Consider the following 15,918-nt stretch of genomic DNA (forward strand, 5'->3'; position numbering starts at 1 on the left):
CTCATCTACACAGGGGTTTCTAGTGGTACTCACATCCCCTTTTAATTTGCATGGTTCACATAACTTTACTGGCAAACAGAACTCAGTTTTCCCCCTTTATATCCATACTAGCCCAATCCTCTGATAATCCGAAAAGGGAAGGAAAAAATGTCTTCACTCCATATCTCAAAGACTTGCAGATGCTTTTCTCTGATGCTTTTAGGTGGGTGTGTCAATCATTCCCCTCTCCATGCCCCCCCCTCTGTTCATTTCATTTCCTGAAGGCTAAAGAGCAACTTCTGCTGATCGCTCCCATTCTACAAGCCTTTTTATGTTGGTGCAAATGGTGCCTTATTTTTTTTCCTCCCTAACTTGTGCACAAAAGCATAACACTGCTCAAACTAAGATTTGTATTTCAGCTGTATTATACACTTATTATTGCACTTCTGGGTTGTTGTTGTTTTAAAATGAAACTTACTGGTAGAACAAACTCAGAGCTTGGAAAAGTTACTTTTTTGAACTACAACTCCCATCAGCCCTAGGCAACATGGCCACTGGATTAGGCTGATGGGAGCTGTAGTTCAAAAAAATAACTTTTCCAAGCTCTGAAAACTGAGCGTGCTCGGTTGCCAGGTAACCAGAGGGAGTAGAAATGTTAAATTAGAGGGCATGGTCTTTAGGAATTTCCATGACTGATGTTTCCCCTCAAGTGTGACTAGAAAACACTGTGTCTGCAGCTGCCATTGAGCCCTTACTGTGGATGATGAAAACAGAAAATGGAGGTAAAAACAGCATCTTTACCACGAAATTATGCTCCCATGTGGATAAGCCCTTACACACTTTCCTTTCCAGTAGCCAGGGCAATTGCTCTGAACAGATGTCTCCATGTGGTTAGTGGGTATACATTGCAGCCTCACAGAAGACTGTATCAAAATGCAAAAACCTATTTCTGCATGAAAATTGCTTAATATGTTTTTTAATAATGTTTTAACCCTTTTTTAAAGTTGTTTTTTTTTAATGTTTTTAACCCTGTTTTCTTTTAATGTATTTTAAGATCTCTTTTTATGATGTTTTAAAGTGTTTGTAGCGCATTGTTTGCCACCCTGGGCTCCTGCTGGGAGGAAGGGCGAGATACAAATTAAATAATAAATAATAAATGAAATGAACTTTAGCTGGATTGGAGCCAGTATCTTTTATTGCAAATTAATTAATTATGTTTATATCTCTCAGCTAGTACAAAGAAGTTTCTTATCAGCCCAAACCAGTTTTTCATATGTAAGATGGTCTATATAATAAAACTCCCCAGTTAAACAACTGTTTTATTTCTGTTACATTTTCTTTATTGGAATCACTCTATATAACTGTCAAGAACTCGCAAGCTCCCACTGGGGTCAACTCCCAAGCCCAGGGCAATTGATCCCAGCCAGGTACAACCTGTGCCTCCCTTACCAGGGCTGAGTTAAACCAACACCAACCCTGCAAGGTAGGTAGACTGCCACCGCCCATTAAACCTGGCCACCCACTCTGGGCCATGGGGAAACCCAAAATGCTAGAAATAGACCTGCCATGGATTCCAAAAGACAAGAGCCAAAGATGCACTCCTTGTCCTGGAGGCTTAAGGCAAAATACCAAACTATATGGTAGCCTGTGGCTAATTGGTCAAGGTGCTGGATTCAGAGCCAATGAAATGAACAGACACTGGTAAATAAGAGGTAGCGTTATTAAAATAAAATATAAGTGCAAAAACAGAGCAGCAAAATAATTCCTTAAACCAAACACTCCTAGGGTTACATAAAATACAAAAGGCAAAGAGTTCAAGTCGCAGGTAAAAAATAACAAAGTTGTCTAGCCTAATCTATAGTCACACAATATGCATAAATCTATATTAGCAGGGTAACTTCATGGTTCCACATCTCCCTAGAGATGTATAGCCTGGATATAGCAGAGGGAAGATGTAATCCCAACATCAGGTAGCACCAAGGAACATTGGGGAACAAAGACCTAGAATAGTAGTTCTGTTTTTATGGGGAAAAGCCCAGCAAGAGCCAGGAATTGATTAGCCAATCAGGGGGCTTTCTGGTGATGAAATCTTCTAGAGCTTTTGTGCCTGTGGCGCGCTTTGCCGACCTTCCCGGGCCTGTGGCGCTCTTTGCCGACCTTCCCAGGCCTGTGGCCTTGAGGCACCAGTGTCAGGCTGATGAGCAGGTATTCTTACTCCTGCCTAATTAACTGAGTTCAGCTGTGAGAACTGACAGTCTTATGGCCTCCCAGACACCCTAATTCAGGCAAGATGTTTTCCCCACAATTCCTTGCCACAGAACCATTTTAGCTGACAACCTTACAAGCCAGCCGTTCTTGACAATAACACTGAGCTTTTAAAAACTGATCCTGTTTTTTAAATTAATATCTCTTTGATTTCATATTTGACAACAAGCTATCATTTTTCATATAATCTGAGTTCAGCTTCAGCTAACATGCAGTCATTAGGTTTGCCAGGCTCAGGGCCTGAGAATGATTCTGTATCTTTAAGAGAAGAGAAAATTCACCCAAGTGCAAGTTTCTTGCAACACTGTAATGGGAAAAACCACAAGGTGAAATTCTCCCTTCCACCTGCACAACTTTTAAAGATTCAGAAGACTTCTTGGAGGCTGGGCCTGGCAACCAAGAGGTGTTCTTTATCTTTAAAAGTTGTGCAGGGGAAAGGGAGAATTTCACCTTGTGGTTTTTCCCATTACAGTGTTGCAAGAAAACCTGCACTTGGCTGAATTTTCTCTTCTCTTAAATGTACAGAATCATTCTCAGGCCCCGAGCCTGGCAACCCTAGCAGTCATCCAGTTTAATATCAGTTGAAACTGAGTGTGCTATTTTATGGAGTCTTATTTTCAGCCATGCAAGGGGATAATTTATATTCCTATCAACATAACCATTTTGGTAGTAAACGTATGCTAGGATCAAAAACATTGGGTGCAGTACTGTTCACATGCAATGGAACGAATCAACTTCCTTTTGAAAAGCCCCATCTCTAGAGTAGCACCACATGAGGCAACCCATGTGATGCAAGGTTACATTAAGTGTTGCCCTGATAATAACTGACACTCAACAGAAGAAGTGACCATTGTGCTTTCACCAGCACAGACAATAGTAAAGAGACATTTTTTTAAAAAAAAATCCTCCTCTATGTGTGTGCAGGGTTGTTTTGATATATTTTTATTGTTCAAATAATTCACCACTTTTGATAATGTGAAAACATTGGATTTTGCTTTATTGCAGCACCTGCCACTGAGCTCTATACTATTTTGTGGGAGAATTGATACAGGCACAAAATAATCTCATGCGTTATCAGGCTGGGCTGGGCAAAAAATGGGACTATTGTTTGCATAACCCTAAAGATGTTGTAATGTGAAGGCTCAGTCTTGCAACTTACCTGGAACTTTTGTCACGTACTGCTCACTCATATCCACCAATGTTTTTGCATATGGGGGCCAGGAGGGGTTCAGCTCTATAGTGTGACTTACAAATGCTTTCCTCCAGCTGAGTGACGTGTAAGGAATAGCACATTCTTTTTGCTTGCCAATGCCTACACCTGTATCACACCAAAGGTTTGCTTGTAAGGCTTGTTAGGTTAATGTGTTCTAGTTGAGAAGGCATCTTGTATTTCTTAGCCTTTTAAACTGAATTGGCTTACTTGCTTCTACTTGAATTGCTTAGCTTGTTTTAGCTGCTGCTTCTGCTTATGTTCCTCAGTTACCTTTCCTTGAAAATTCAGATTCCCTGAGTGTCAGCATTACTCATCTTAACTGAGAAGTACAGTAATCTTTGTAAACATCTTATTTGTGTGTTTTATTCTCCCTCCCCTCACCCCACCCCCTGGACATACACAAGTGTTTTGTTTGTAATCAGTAGTCAGTCATACTGTGACTGATAACATGTCACAGTGCTTAATTTTTTTAAAAAATGTGCACATATATTTTTTAATTCCACAGATGTATCTTGTGATTTTTCCAGAAGGAACACGTTACAATCCAGAGCTACCAAAAGTCATTGCAGATAGCCAATCATATGCTGAGAAGGAAGGTAAGGTGAACTTCAAAGAATTCTGGGAAGTAGGGGAAGCCAGTCGCAACTCAGGACTTCCATACCTTAAGGACCTCCTTTCCCTTACTCGTATGAAGCTACCCAGACTCTATCAACATCTGAAGCCTTTCTCTGTGCCCCCCTTCAAGAGATGTTCAGAGGGTGGCAATATGAGAGCGGACCTTTTTGGTGCCCGCCCCCTGTTGTGGAATGCTGTTCCCCAGGGAAGCTCTCCTGGTGCCAGTTTCCTTCTAGTGCCAGGCAGACACTTTTATTATCCCAGGCATTTGGACAGTTATAATGGCTTATCCTTTTTTATTTTTGGTGTTCAAATGTGAGTAGAGTGGTTATTTATTTGGGTGATCTTTGTGGATGAACACTTTAAACATGTTTGTTTTAAATGATTTTTATTTTATATTGTATGTTGCTGTCCCTGTAAATCTCTTTGGGACTACTTTTGTGTGAAATGTTACATAAATTGAATAAATCTAATCTAAGTATTATGAAAGGACGTATAAATGCAAGTGTGACAGACTTCAATTATTGCGACAGACTATTTTGTGACTTTAACAGATGACATTTACGCTGGATGAACACAGTCCTACAGTTTAAGGATGACTGGGGAGAAAGGGACATTAGCTTTAAAAAGGGTGAGGCTTGACCTTAAGTGGCTGTAGAAGCTACAGACAGAATATGAACTATGCAGGCTCAGTGTTGGTCCACATCAGTGAGAGTGCAGATTGCATTAATTTGAAAGTATAGCCAAACAAGGAAACTTTCCCTAAGTAATAAAAAGTGTGTATGTGTATGTGTCGGTATTGCAGTTGGGTTGAAAAAATGGCTACTTAATGACTTCCGGGAAGGGTGACTTAGCCTGTGCCTGCTTTTGAGACGGGCTCCTGCCTCAAAAGAAGCTTATTCAGATATATCAGTCAGATTTTTTTTTTTTTTGACTGATTAAACTTCTCCCGGGTAGGGAGAAACGAAGAGATTAACCTCAAAGCCTATTTTTGTTGGGACGACCAGATCTCATTAATTTATGGGACGAGGTCCAGCCGACGAAGGTGGGACGGATTTTCAACAACAAGCTCTATCTGATAAAGCGAACGTTCATCTTATCTTTTAAGAGAGAACGCACTAACAGGCAAGCACCCTTCTTTCTATATTTTTCTTTTACTTGACTTAAATTGTTGCTGTTTAAAAGAGATTTGCCAGATTGATCGGTTTTTGACATCTCACTGGGGAGCCATAACTTCTCTCTGCTACTCACTAATTAATAGCTTATCTCTGTTTTTGTTGCAAAAAGCTGTCCTGGATTTGCATTCTAAAGATATACACAGAAGAGGGATTTCTATTCCAGATTTTTATTTTGAAGAATATTATATTGTCTGAGACTACTCTCTTTTTGGTCTATTTTATTTTGACGAATCTGTTTCCTGACGACCGCCATTAATTGTTTCGATCCTGGGAACTGCATTTTGTTTACTTAAGCATGGAGAGATAAGGCTGTCTGCTCTGTTTATACTGTGATGTCACCAAGTTTGGAGTATTAACCCAATTGTTGCTGAAATAAGAAGTGGTTTTCCTATATTTTTCTTTTAAAATGGCAATTAAGAAAGTGGCTGAGAATCTGGAAATAACTATGTTTCAGAAAATAATGGATGAGATTGAGATAACGAAACAAAACCTGCGACAGGGTTGTAAGGAGCTGAAAATTGAATTGAGTAAAATGAAGCAGGAGATTAAAGATATAGGGGTCCCTGTGAGAGAGGTGACCCTGGAGATTGGAACAAACGTGGAACAGGAAAAAGATTTGGAGTCTATGGACTTTAGAAACAAAATCTATTGTTTGGAGACACAGGAGATTAAAGACATAGGGGTCCTTGTGAGAGAGGAGACCCTGGAGACTGGAACAGGGGTCCCTGTGAGAGAGGAGACCCTGGAGACTGGAACAGGGGTCCCTGTGAGAGAGGAGATCCCGGAGATTGGAACAATCGTGGAACAGGAACAAGATTTGGAGTCTATGGACTTTAGAAATAAAATCTATTGTTTGGAACTCAATGTTATCTCTGAAGAAATTAATGAAGATTCTAGAGATAAAGTTATCAATGGCATGGATAATCTTCTGGACTGGAATGATGTGATGGAGCCCAATATAGAGAAAATCTATGGAATTAACTGCAGCCATGTGACAATGGAAAAACTTTCAAGAGATGACCCAGTGTATTTTGAAAAAAAGAACAGAGATATGATTTTACAGCAGTATTTCAGCAACCTATTCAGAATGGATGGCAAGAAAATATTTGGGATAGAGGTAATTCCCATCAGACTCTTACTATATGACTATGGCTTTGACAGCAAGATTATTATGGAATACTGATAATGGAAGATTGGATACTGAAATTACTGGACTTAACAAGACTACTGAAGATGGAAGATGGAAAATGGAACTAATAGGGATAATAGAACAATGGCTACTGAAATTACTGAACCTAACAGATTCTGATGTGATGGATTAATTGAAATGTTTATTTTGACTATGGTTATGACAATAAGATTATCATAATTAGTAATGAGATGGATTAATCGATATGCTTATCTGGAAAAAAAATTGATAGATATATTTCTTAAAGAATTGAAACCTCTCTTTGACTTTTTGTGGAAAGAATAAAGTAATGTTTATGAGATTTGATGATTAAGTAAGATAACTACTGGAGGAAAGTGATTTTATAATATGACTTAAGAGACAGGATTGTTATATATTATAGACTTATAACTGATTTGATCTTTGACAAATGGGAAGTCAATATTTTACTCTTTATTTTTTATTTTTGTTTTTTTTTTCTTTTTTTCTTTTTGTTTAACTATTTTTGATTTTGTTTTTTGTCTTTGAATGTTTTATGATTTCGTCTTGTATGTTTTATGAAAATCTGAATAAAAATTATTGAAAAAAAAAATGGCTACTTAATATATATATATATAAATACAAAGAACAGAGAATTAATATTTTAAAATGTAATTTGCCTGGCATATTTTGATTACTGTGCATATTTTGATTACTTTAGTAGCATAAACATGGTGACCTTTTTCACTCTTCTAAATATTGATACGCTGACCTAGGCGTTTCTGTAATAAATTAATGCACTTTGGTAGTTCAGAATACAAGGTATAACCTTATAGCAAACAAACCTGCTTTTTGAGTTCTTTGTACTCTGAACACATATAGGTTTAGCTGTAATTAGTCACAGAACAGTCAAGAATTGTCTATTCTGGTCTTTACCAAGTTCAAAAGCTTGGTCTCCTGTCTTGCCGTCTCTTTTTAAAAAAATTGTCACCCGATATTCAATTTAACAGTACCAGTTTTGTAGTACCACTTCACAATTCCCTGAAAGGAAAGAATCAAAAGTCTCATAGCTGAACATAGTTCAGCCACAGTCTTTTTTTCCTGTAGCTGAAATACACAGAATGTTAACCTGATTTCTCCCAGAGTTCAAATCAAATTCAGGCTTGCATACAGTCACATGGGTACTTGAATCAAAAACACATTTGAAAAAAGGAAATTTGAAGACATTGATCTCATTGTGATCCTCTAGATCATCTATTATGTGGAAGGATATGAGACCAGATGTCTAAATTGTATATGCATCCTTCCAAACCTGTAACACCCACAGTTTCAAATACTTTATGGAAGTTAAGTTTGTGATGGACCTGTGCAAGCAGTCTTAAGAGTATCTGAATGATTTGCTGGTACATAACATTATTTTGAGACATAGCTGTAAATACAACCACTCATAAGTATTTATGTAGTGGCATGGCAAGACTCTGGATTTAGACTTGGGGGTGATATCCACTTGTGTCAGCTCACCAAGGATGCTTCAGAGTAGACTTTGGAGGTTAGGTTAGGGGAGAGAGAAAAGGGAAGTTCTGTCACATGAATGGACTTCTACATGTGTCACATTGGATAATCACTCCGTTTTCCTGCTCAGAACAGCACTCCCATTCTTGGTCAAACATCTTAAAGGCACAAGGGAATCACATATGTTCAAAAGTTGCAAACCTGCTCTTTTAAAGTGAGATATATATTCTTGGCTAACTTGATCCCTCATCTTCCTAGAAACTTTAATGTGTTTGGGTTATTTTATATGATATTTTGGAGAAAGCTGGAGCAGTATTAGGTGCATTGAACTGAATTCTTAGTAATAAAAGCAACTGATGTCATAAAAATGAATTCAGCACGTATGGACAACATCTTGGCAACACAAACACAGTGGCACTTTGATAGAAAATCCGCAAGCTAAAATACAGTGTTATGATTCAAAATATTTGCATAGTCTTGTATTGAATAAGTAAACATTGCTGAAATGGTTACAGTTGGCCTAATATCAGTGTTGCTCTTGGTTATAACAAGTGATGAAGGAGACCTTTCTTGTAGAAGCAGTTAAAAAGAAAAACTGCTGCTATAGGAAAGTTGGTTAACAGGAGCAGTAGAGCCCCAATTGTGTAGAAAATGGAATATCTGTAAGTACTCTGTAAATGGAGGATGTGATCCTCCTTTTTTTCCCACTGAAGTAAGCCTCTTCAGTGGTGCTTTAAGTAATGGAATAGTTGGAGCACTGACCTATAATCTTCTAATATAGCATATTCACAGTCATGTTGTCGGTTTCTTTTTAAACAAGTAAAATAAGGGCAAGACTGAGACCTCCCTATTATTTTAATATTATTTTTGGAGGACTGAATTCTATTAACAGCAGGATACTGGAATTTCAGTTAATGTTTCCAAAAATAAAGACATCCTTTCTCTTCTTTAACTAAGGAAATTTTGACTTGCCATAATTTACACATGCGTTTTAAATCAGTGTATTTTCAGCTGGATGAATAGTTTTTATTCCTCTCAATTTTATTATGTTGCTTAATGTTTTATGTTTTAATACTGCATTGTAGATTTAAACATGTTGTGTATTCTGCCATGAAATCTATTTTCAGGTGAAGGTGTAGTTTATACATTTTTAAAACAATGTGATGATGAGATTCATTGTAAGATCCTTTTGTACGAGGACTGGAGACTTATCAGAAGTCAGTCTCTTATTGTAAATGCATAATAGGAATTTAGAGCTTTTCATACTTTCCTGCAACTGTGGCAAGATCCTTTAGAGTGTGTAATTTCATTTAGGATGAAGTTAAACTAAAAGGTCTATTAAAAAAAATTCAACAAGCAGGACACTGAGGTACTGAGTTGAATCTGGTGGGGAAGATTTATCCTAGCAATTGAGTAGCCAGTGTCCAAAGCAGCTGTCTAAAATATAACGAAAGGCACAAAAAGTAGTTCTGTGTGGCAAATTTTTAAAGAAGGAAATCCTAAGTTACAAACTACAATTTATCTAGCTTTATAAAAAACAGGCTTCCAGTGCGACCTCCTCTGACTTGAGTAGTGCGTAAACTTATTGTGAAAGCTGGGGATTCTATGTCTCATGACTCCTTGAAGGGGATTGGATAGGATAGCAGGGTGGTCATTTTTAAGGATGCCGTTTCACGTGCCATAGATGTATGTGCCTGACAATCTTTGATATTCCTTCACCCTTTGTTTGGTCTAGAATTACATTTCCTTAACATGTTACCCCTAAACAGTGGTTTTCATACTTCGGTTCTTTGGAACCGTATGAGGTGATCCTTGTTTAGACAATTGGTAATGGCAGACAAGTTTCCATTAAAAATTACTTGCTTGCCACAACCAATATTCCTCTTCAGTATGCAGGAAAGTGTTAAATGTATTTCTGTGTGAAGTAAGTGTCCTAACATGATAATGACACCCAGTAGGCCCAGCTGCACCCTGCACTCTGTGTATCCTTGAATATCCCAGAATCCTCTGCACTGCCCAGAGTAGGGTGTTCTTATGCAAACAGTTCCTCAAGGTAGAAAGTTATCAAAACGCTGGTCTCAGTGCAAAAAAGGAAACTGACAGGTTCCTGGTGAGAAGATCACAGCTGCTTTCCCTTCCTCCTGCCATTCTGCTGCTGCACTGAGCTGCGCTGTGGTTTGTCTTAGCATGTCAACCAAACCCAGATTTGTGGATTAGCTGTCTCTGAACCACAGGCTCTAAACTATATGGCAAATCTTGGCTACAATTTGTGGTTTATCTGGAAGGAGCCATATCATGAGCCCAGGTTCAGATGACATAGTAAACCAAACCTTGGCTTAGTGCAGCTGCAGAACCAACTGGAGAAGGAACAAATTGTCTGTGAAATTCCCTCCCGGAGCCCACGCATTTGCTTCTTCACACAAGCTGTGATTTGGCTTAACAGTATGGGTAAACTGGATCATTAATCTAATGTGATCTGCAGACTAGAAAAAAATGGGAAGCTGCAATTATAGTCTAGACACTTCTCTGGTAGTGGCTTTTTCTGCCTTAGAACTTTTAATACCTTTTCACCATAACTTTTCTCTTGCTTAGGACTTGCTGTGTTAAAACATGTTCTTACACCACGGGTCAAGGCTACTCACATTGCAGTTGACTCAATGAAGACCTACTTAGATGCAGTTTATGACATTACAGTGGCATATGAAGGTACTGTGGATCACAAAGGGGAAAGGAAAGTTGCTCCATCCATGACAGGTGAGTAGGAGCCATTGAATTATATAAAACAAGGATGGGTGATCTTTTTGATCAGAGGGTCAAATCCAGTTTTTGGGAACCCTCAGAAGACCACATTTGACAGGTGGGCAGGGACTGGTGTACAAGGATGAGGAAAAGGCACTTGAAGGGGTTCGGCCAGTCACATATGCTCTCAACCCTTTCCCATCATGGCTTTTAAAAGTCCTGTCACATGAATGAGTTGACTGGGTTGGTCCAGAGGTTAATGCTTCTGTACAGGAGGGGTTGGTGCCAGTTGCCTTAAAGGAGGCAGTGTATTTTAAGTTCATATAGGCTAGTTTGTCTCAGAATTATTTTTATGACAGTTTTGTCTTTGTTGTGATTGTTCTTAGCCATGAGGATGAAGGGTGGTGTAAAATATTTTAATACGTATCTTGCTCAAGAGACTGGTGGGAACTTCACCCCTGCTTGGCACAGGCCCTGTTCTGATGTTCATTTTCATACCTGGTATGATACAGGAGGGAGAGTCCATCACTTCATCCTAGTACTCTCTGGTAGAAAGTAATATCTGATCCATTTATCTGAATTCACACTCAGTATGGGAATAGTGTGTTCAGGGTGATCACAGGATCTACACTAACTATAGTAGTTTAAGCCCTCTTTAAAAAAGGTCTGGGAATATCTGAGTGAACTGGGAATTATTCTATCTCATCTTCTCTGCATAGAAATACTAGAAACTTTGAAAACACACTTCTTACGCACTCTGTCTTTGGTGTACTTGTCAGATCTGACTGGTGTTAATTAATTTGGAAAAACTTCCCCCTTCTTACGTTATAGTAGGCTGGTACAGCACAGTGGGGAGGAGAGTTCAAATCCCCACTTGTGTGTCCTGGGTGTCAAGGGCAGCTAAAGATCACCCCCACAGTGAGTGGCTCAGGGGTTACATGCCCTGCCACCTGTGCAGCTGTGGGCAAGCTGCATAGTCCCAAGGAGCCCAGTTGCCCCCCAGCTGGCAGTTGCGGACAAGGAAGGGGCTGGCTTGTGCAGCTGTAGCAAGCTGAGCAGGCCCTAGCCAGCTGGGGAGGACTAGCCTCAGAGGGAGGCAATGGTATACCCCCTCTGAATACCCCTTACCATGAAATCCCTATTCATAGGGTCGCCATAAGTCGGGATCCACTTGAAGCCAGTCCATTCCCATTTTTCTTACTTTGCCCTCAATCACTATTTTGGATAGAACCCCACACATCAGCTCTTGGCATATGTTGAAATTTGGGCCAGGGGAGTAGACATTTATCACTATGCTTCAGAATGTAGCTTGTTTTATCAAAACAAATGGTGACTTTCCTGATTTCATTGATCTTCTATGTATTTTTAGAGGAGGGAGTGATCTTTCCACTTCTGCGTAGGCCTAAAGAACATAATGCATTTAATCTTGTTTATATTTTTGCATTAGTCTTCTAATATAACACACAAAACAATAACTCACCTGAGAAAAATCAAATCTCTTCTTGTTTCTGAGCCAGTAATAGCAGTTTCTTATGTCACTTTATTTATTTTTATATTTCTTTGGAGATTATGGGTGGGTTTTCCCCCTCAAACTCACGAGAAGAACACTATATTGCAGTTTATCTATTATTATTCATTATCTTTTCCCAGTACCTATAGTAGAAATATTGGTGTGCTAATGGTTTCCGTGTTCTTGCCTTTTATCTTAAATTGTCTTAATTCTTCCTTCTGTTTCTCATTATGGTGCATCTGCAAGCAAACACAAATGCTTATTTATGTTTAGTATCTGTTACTTTTATTTCATATGACTGAAATCTGTACTAGAAAGTTTTTATTTCATATGACTGAAATCTGTACTAGAAATAGTTCCTTTCAAGTTGGTTGCTTTTTTGTTCCCATGAGAGTTTACTTAACACATTCTAATCAGTTTCTGATTCACAGTGTGAACATTGTTCCTAATCAAAAGCTTGTGGTAATGTATTCTTAATTATGTTGCTTCTTGTAGACGAGATTTTTGTTTTATTCTTCCTTCCGAGAACAGCAGAATTAAGCAGCCCATCAAATGCTGGCATTTCAAGCCAGTAATCCTAAAGTTGGATGTAATTAGTATTTAATGAATTGCTGCAATGAGGTTTAGTTCTTTTAGCTTAATTACATAAACCTTTGGGGAGTTGAGCCGATGTGAAATTAAGGGTCATGGGACTACACAACCTTTAGTGGCTCCTATGATAAAATCCAGCTGTTCCTTCACAAAAACAGGAATGCCATAAATTGTTCTTATCCACTGGTAAGCCAAAGTGGTTACAGTGACATTGTGTCTTTAAAAAAATAATGAATTAGTCTTACTAAGATGAACTGCATATAATTAAAATATTTCCTTGGTCAACTGGATATAATCAGGAGTTTCATTGTTGCAACTACATTGACGAACTTGATTGGGTTTTTTTGTTTTTTCTAAATGGTATTAAGGCTAAGAGTAACATGGTATAGAGAAGTGGGAGTGACAGTTTCTCCCACAGTGGCTTCCACAGTTGGAAAGAAAATCTAGAGAGTTACCATGGGACTCTGTTATGTTATGTTACGTTTTATTTCTAGGCTGCCTTTCGGCCAAAGAGGCCCCCAAGGCAGCTTACACACAAATAAAAATACAAATACAAAATGCAAATAAAAACAATACAATTTACAAAAAAAAAAAATCAAACTAACAAAGTCCTAACATCTCTAAAAAAACAGGAGCAGCAAACCAAAAGCATTCATCTTCCTGGTAAAGGGCAGTCCCCAGAAAAATGTCACTATGAGCAGGGGTGGGGGGCAAAGCAGGTGGAAAAGCATGCCCCTTGATGGTCCCAGCACAGTCTCATCCCTGCAGCAGCACATTTCAGTCTGCAGCTCTTCCTGATAAGGCCCACGCAGAGGGGTGGGGAAGGCAGATAGAAATGCTTGCCCCTTGATGTTCCCAGCAGTCTCACCCCAGCAGCAGCACATCTCAGCCTGCAGCTCCTCCTGATAAGGCCCAGGCAGAGGGGTGGGGCAAGGCAGGTGGAAATGCTTGCCCCGTGATGGTCCCAGCACAGTCTCATCCCTGCAGCCTGCAGCTCTGTCACTTTGTTGGGAGAAAGATGAGGGGAGTGCAATCCTGATGGTTCTTCTTAACCTCTTGACAGCTTTTGATACCATTGACCATGGCTCAGAGAGTTTGGGATTGGAGGCACTGTGCTTCACTTGTTCTGCTCCTACCTCCCAAACCCTTTCCAGAAAGTAGTTTTGAGAGGCTGTTGTGCCCTCATCTTGCTAACACACTTCTTTTAGCAGAGGAGGACACATTTCCTACTTTTACACACCAAAATATAGCAATCCTGCGTTAGGGATTTCTTTCTATGTTCCTCCAGCTCTGTTGCTGTAATGGTTCAGGTATCCGGGCAAGCCTCAACTCCCCTGTGGCATTTTGTCTCTTTAAAGCCCACAGCACTGAGTTGAGCCCCTGTAACCTGATACTGTATGACTCCATTAGGTATGTATCTGATTTACCCCTGGCATAACTCATGACAAGGCCTGTGTGTGTGTGTGCAAACAAAATATTTATTAAAGTACATACAGTAGGGCCCCACTTTTCAGTGTTCCACTAATACAGCGGCTAAAATTAGAGTAAGGCCCCACTCATATGGCACTTATTCTGCTTTTACGGTGTTTTTCGGGCATTGGGCGCCATTTTATTGAAGGAGTTCCGCTTTTTGGCAGGTTTCACTTTTAGGCGGGGGTCTGGAACGGAACCTGCCATATGAATGGGGCATTACTGTATGTTGTTTAAAAGAGCAAGTTCACTTTCTGTTTATAAGCATATGGCTTCAATGCCTTTCTCTTAGTCTTTCACTTAAGTTACTACCAAGTCTTTAAGCTCTTAAAATTCTACCTATCCTATCCACCCTCTCATCCCCCTGCACAACTTTTAAAGATACAGAAGACCTCTTGAAGGCCAGGCCTGGCAACCAAGAGGTCTTCTGTATCTTTAAAAGTTGTGCAGGGGAAAGGGAGAATTCCACCTTGTGGTTTTTCTCGTTACAGCGTTGTAAGAACACCTGCACTTGGCTGATTTTCTCTTCTCCTAAAGATACAGGATCAGTCTCAGGCCATGAACCTGGCAACCCTAATCCACCCTATAATATTCCTAATCTATATCCACCACTCCTCAGTATAAACCCCAAAATAGTAACTTGTTGAACATATACTGTCTATCTACCGCCCTCCACACAACTGTGTGACAACCCTTGGCCAAGCCCCAAGTGAGTACAGCCAGGTTCACTCCCTTAGTTACATTCTTCCCCCTCGCTGGAGCTAGCTGTCCCGCCTCACCTGTGTTATGTAACCTCTACCAAGTCACCAGCAGACCATGAGGTGACTGCCCAAAATAGCAGCAGTAATATAAATGTTAAGAGTGTGCATCCCAATATGTCTGTATATGCATGAACAGTTGTATATGGGTTCCAGAATTATTTCTAACTTATCTCCCCTCCAGCATTCAAGTGATCCAGGCATTAGTGTCAAACGAAAATAGAACTTTTATTTGTAAACCAAGACAAGCATGTACACCTGGCACATCTTACGACAGTTACATTATTAGAATTCTTCACTCCCTGCGTTCCTCACAAAAACCCATCCAACCCCCTCAACTGAGCTCCTAATTGACTAAATAGTCCTTTTAACACTATCCTTCTTCTAGACATTCCAATTACAAGATTGCCTAATGACAGAAAAGGATGGAACCTAGCCCTGTCCGTCACACCCTGTTCACTCTTAAAGCATCAAAGCCTACCCAAGCCCTGTCCAACTGCCAACTGTCATATACTCAAATATAAACATTCAGCTCTCAGTCACTCAGCCAATTGCAAACCAACACACTCCAGCTTGTACTCGCTCATTTCTCCCCAATACTCACCACTTATCTTGAACATTCTAATATCAACTGTTGCTATAAATATCAGAATATATCAGGAATAAACAGCATAACATAAAGGTATGCACATCACGAAGGCTACAGTTCAACACCATGGGAGCTTTCCTTTGGTATCATGCAGGGTTCCATCTTGTCCCTTGTTTAAATTTATATCAGAAGTCCCGTTTGGCCCCGAGGCCATTTCCCCCAAACAATGCTCACCAAACCATCACCACTTGTTAGGCCGGAGAATAAGGTTTGATCCTATTTTGGCTGTGGGATCCTGTTCTCAGCAGGGAACAAGATTGCACAGCCAAGGCAGCAGGGATTAAAGTCCTGT

At 39.6% G+C, this 15,918-nt stretch overlaps 1 protein-coding gene across 2 annotated transcripts in view; it reads left to right on the top strand.

Annotated features, from left to right (window-relative positions):
- The window catches only part of AGPAT5 (1-acylglycerol-3-phosphate O-acyltransferase 5), a 41,476-nt gene that overhangs the window by 19,993 nt on the left and 5,565 nt on the right, over positions 1–15,918 (top strand). For both annotated transcript variants that reach the window (XM_061622915.1, XM_061622914.1), the window contains 2 exons: positions 3,963–4,053; positions 10,502–10,663. In XM_061622915.1, the coding sequence (XP_061478899.1) occupies positions 3,963–4,053; positions 10,502–10,663 (253 nt within the window). The remainder of the gene's footprint in view (positions 1–3,962; positions 4,054–10,501; positions 10,664–15,918) is intronic.

The sequence above is a fragment of the Rhineura floridana genome, chromosome 4 (genome assembly GCF_030035675.1).
Source record: "Rhineura floridana isolate rRhiFlo1 chromosome 4, rRhiFlo1.hap2, whole genome shotgun sequence".
NCBI lineage: Eukaryota > Metazoa > Chordata > Lepidosauria > Squamata > Rhineuridae > Rhineura > Rhineura floridana.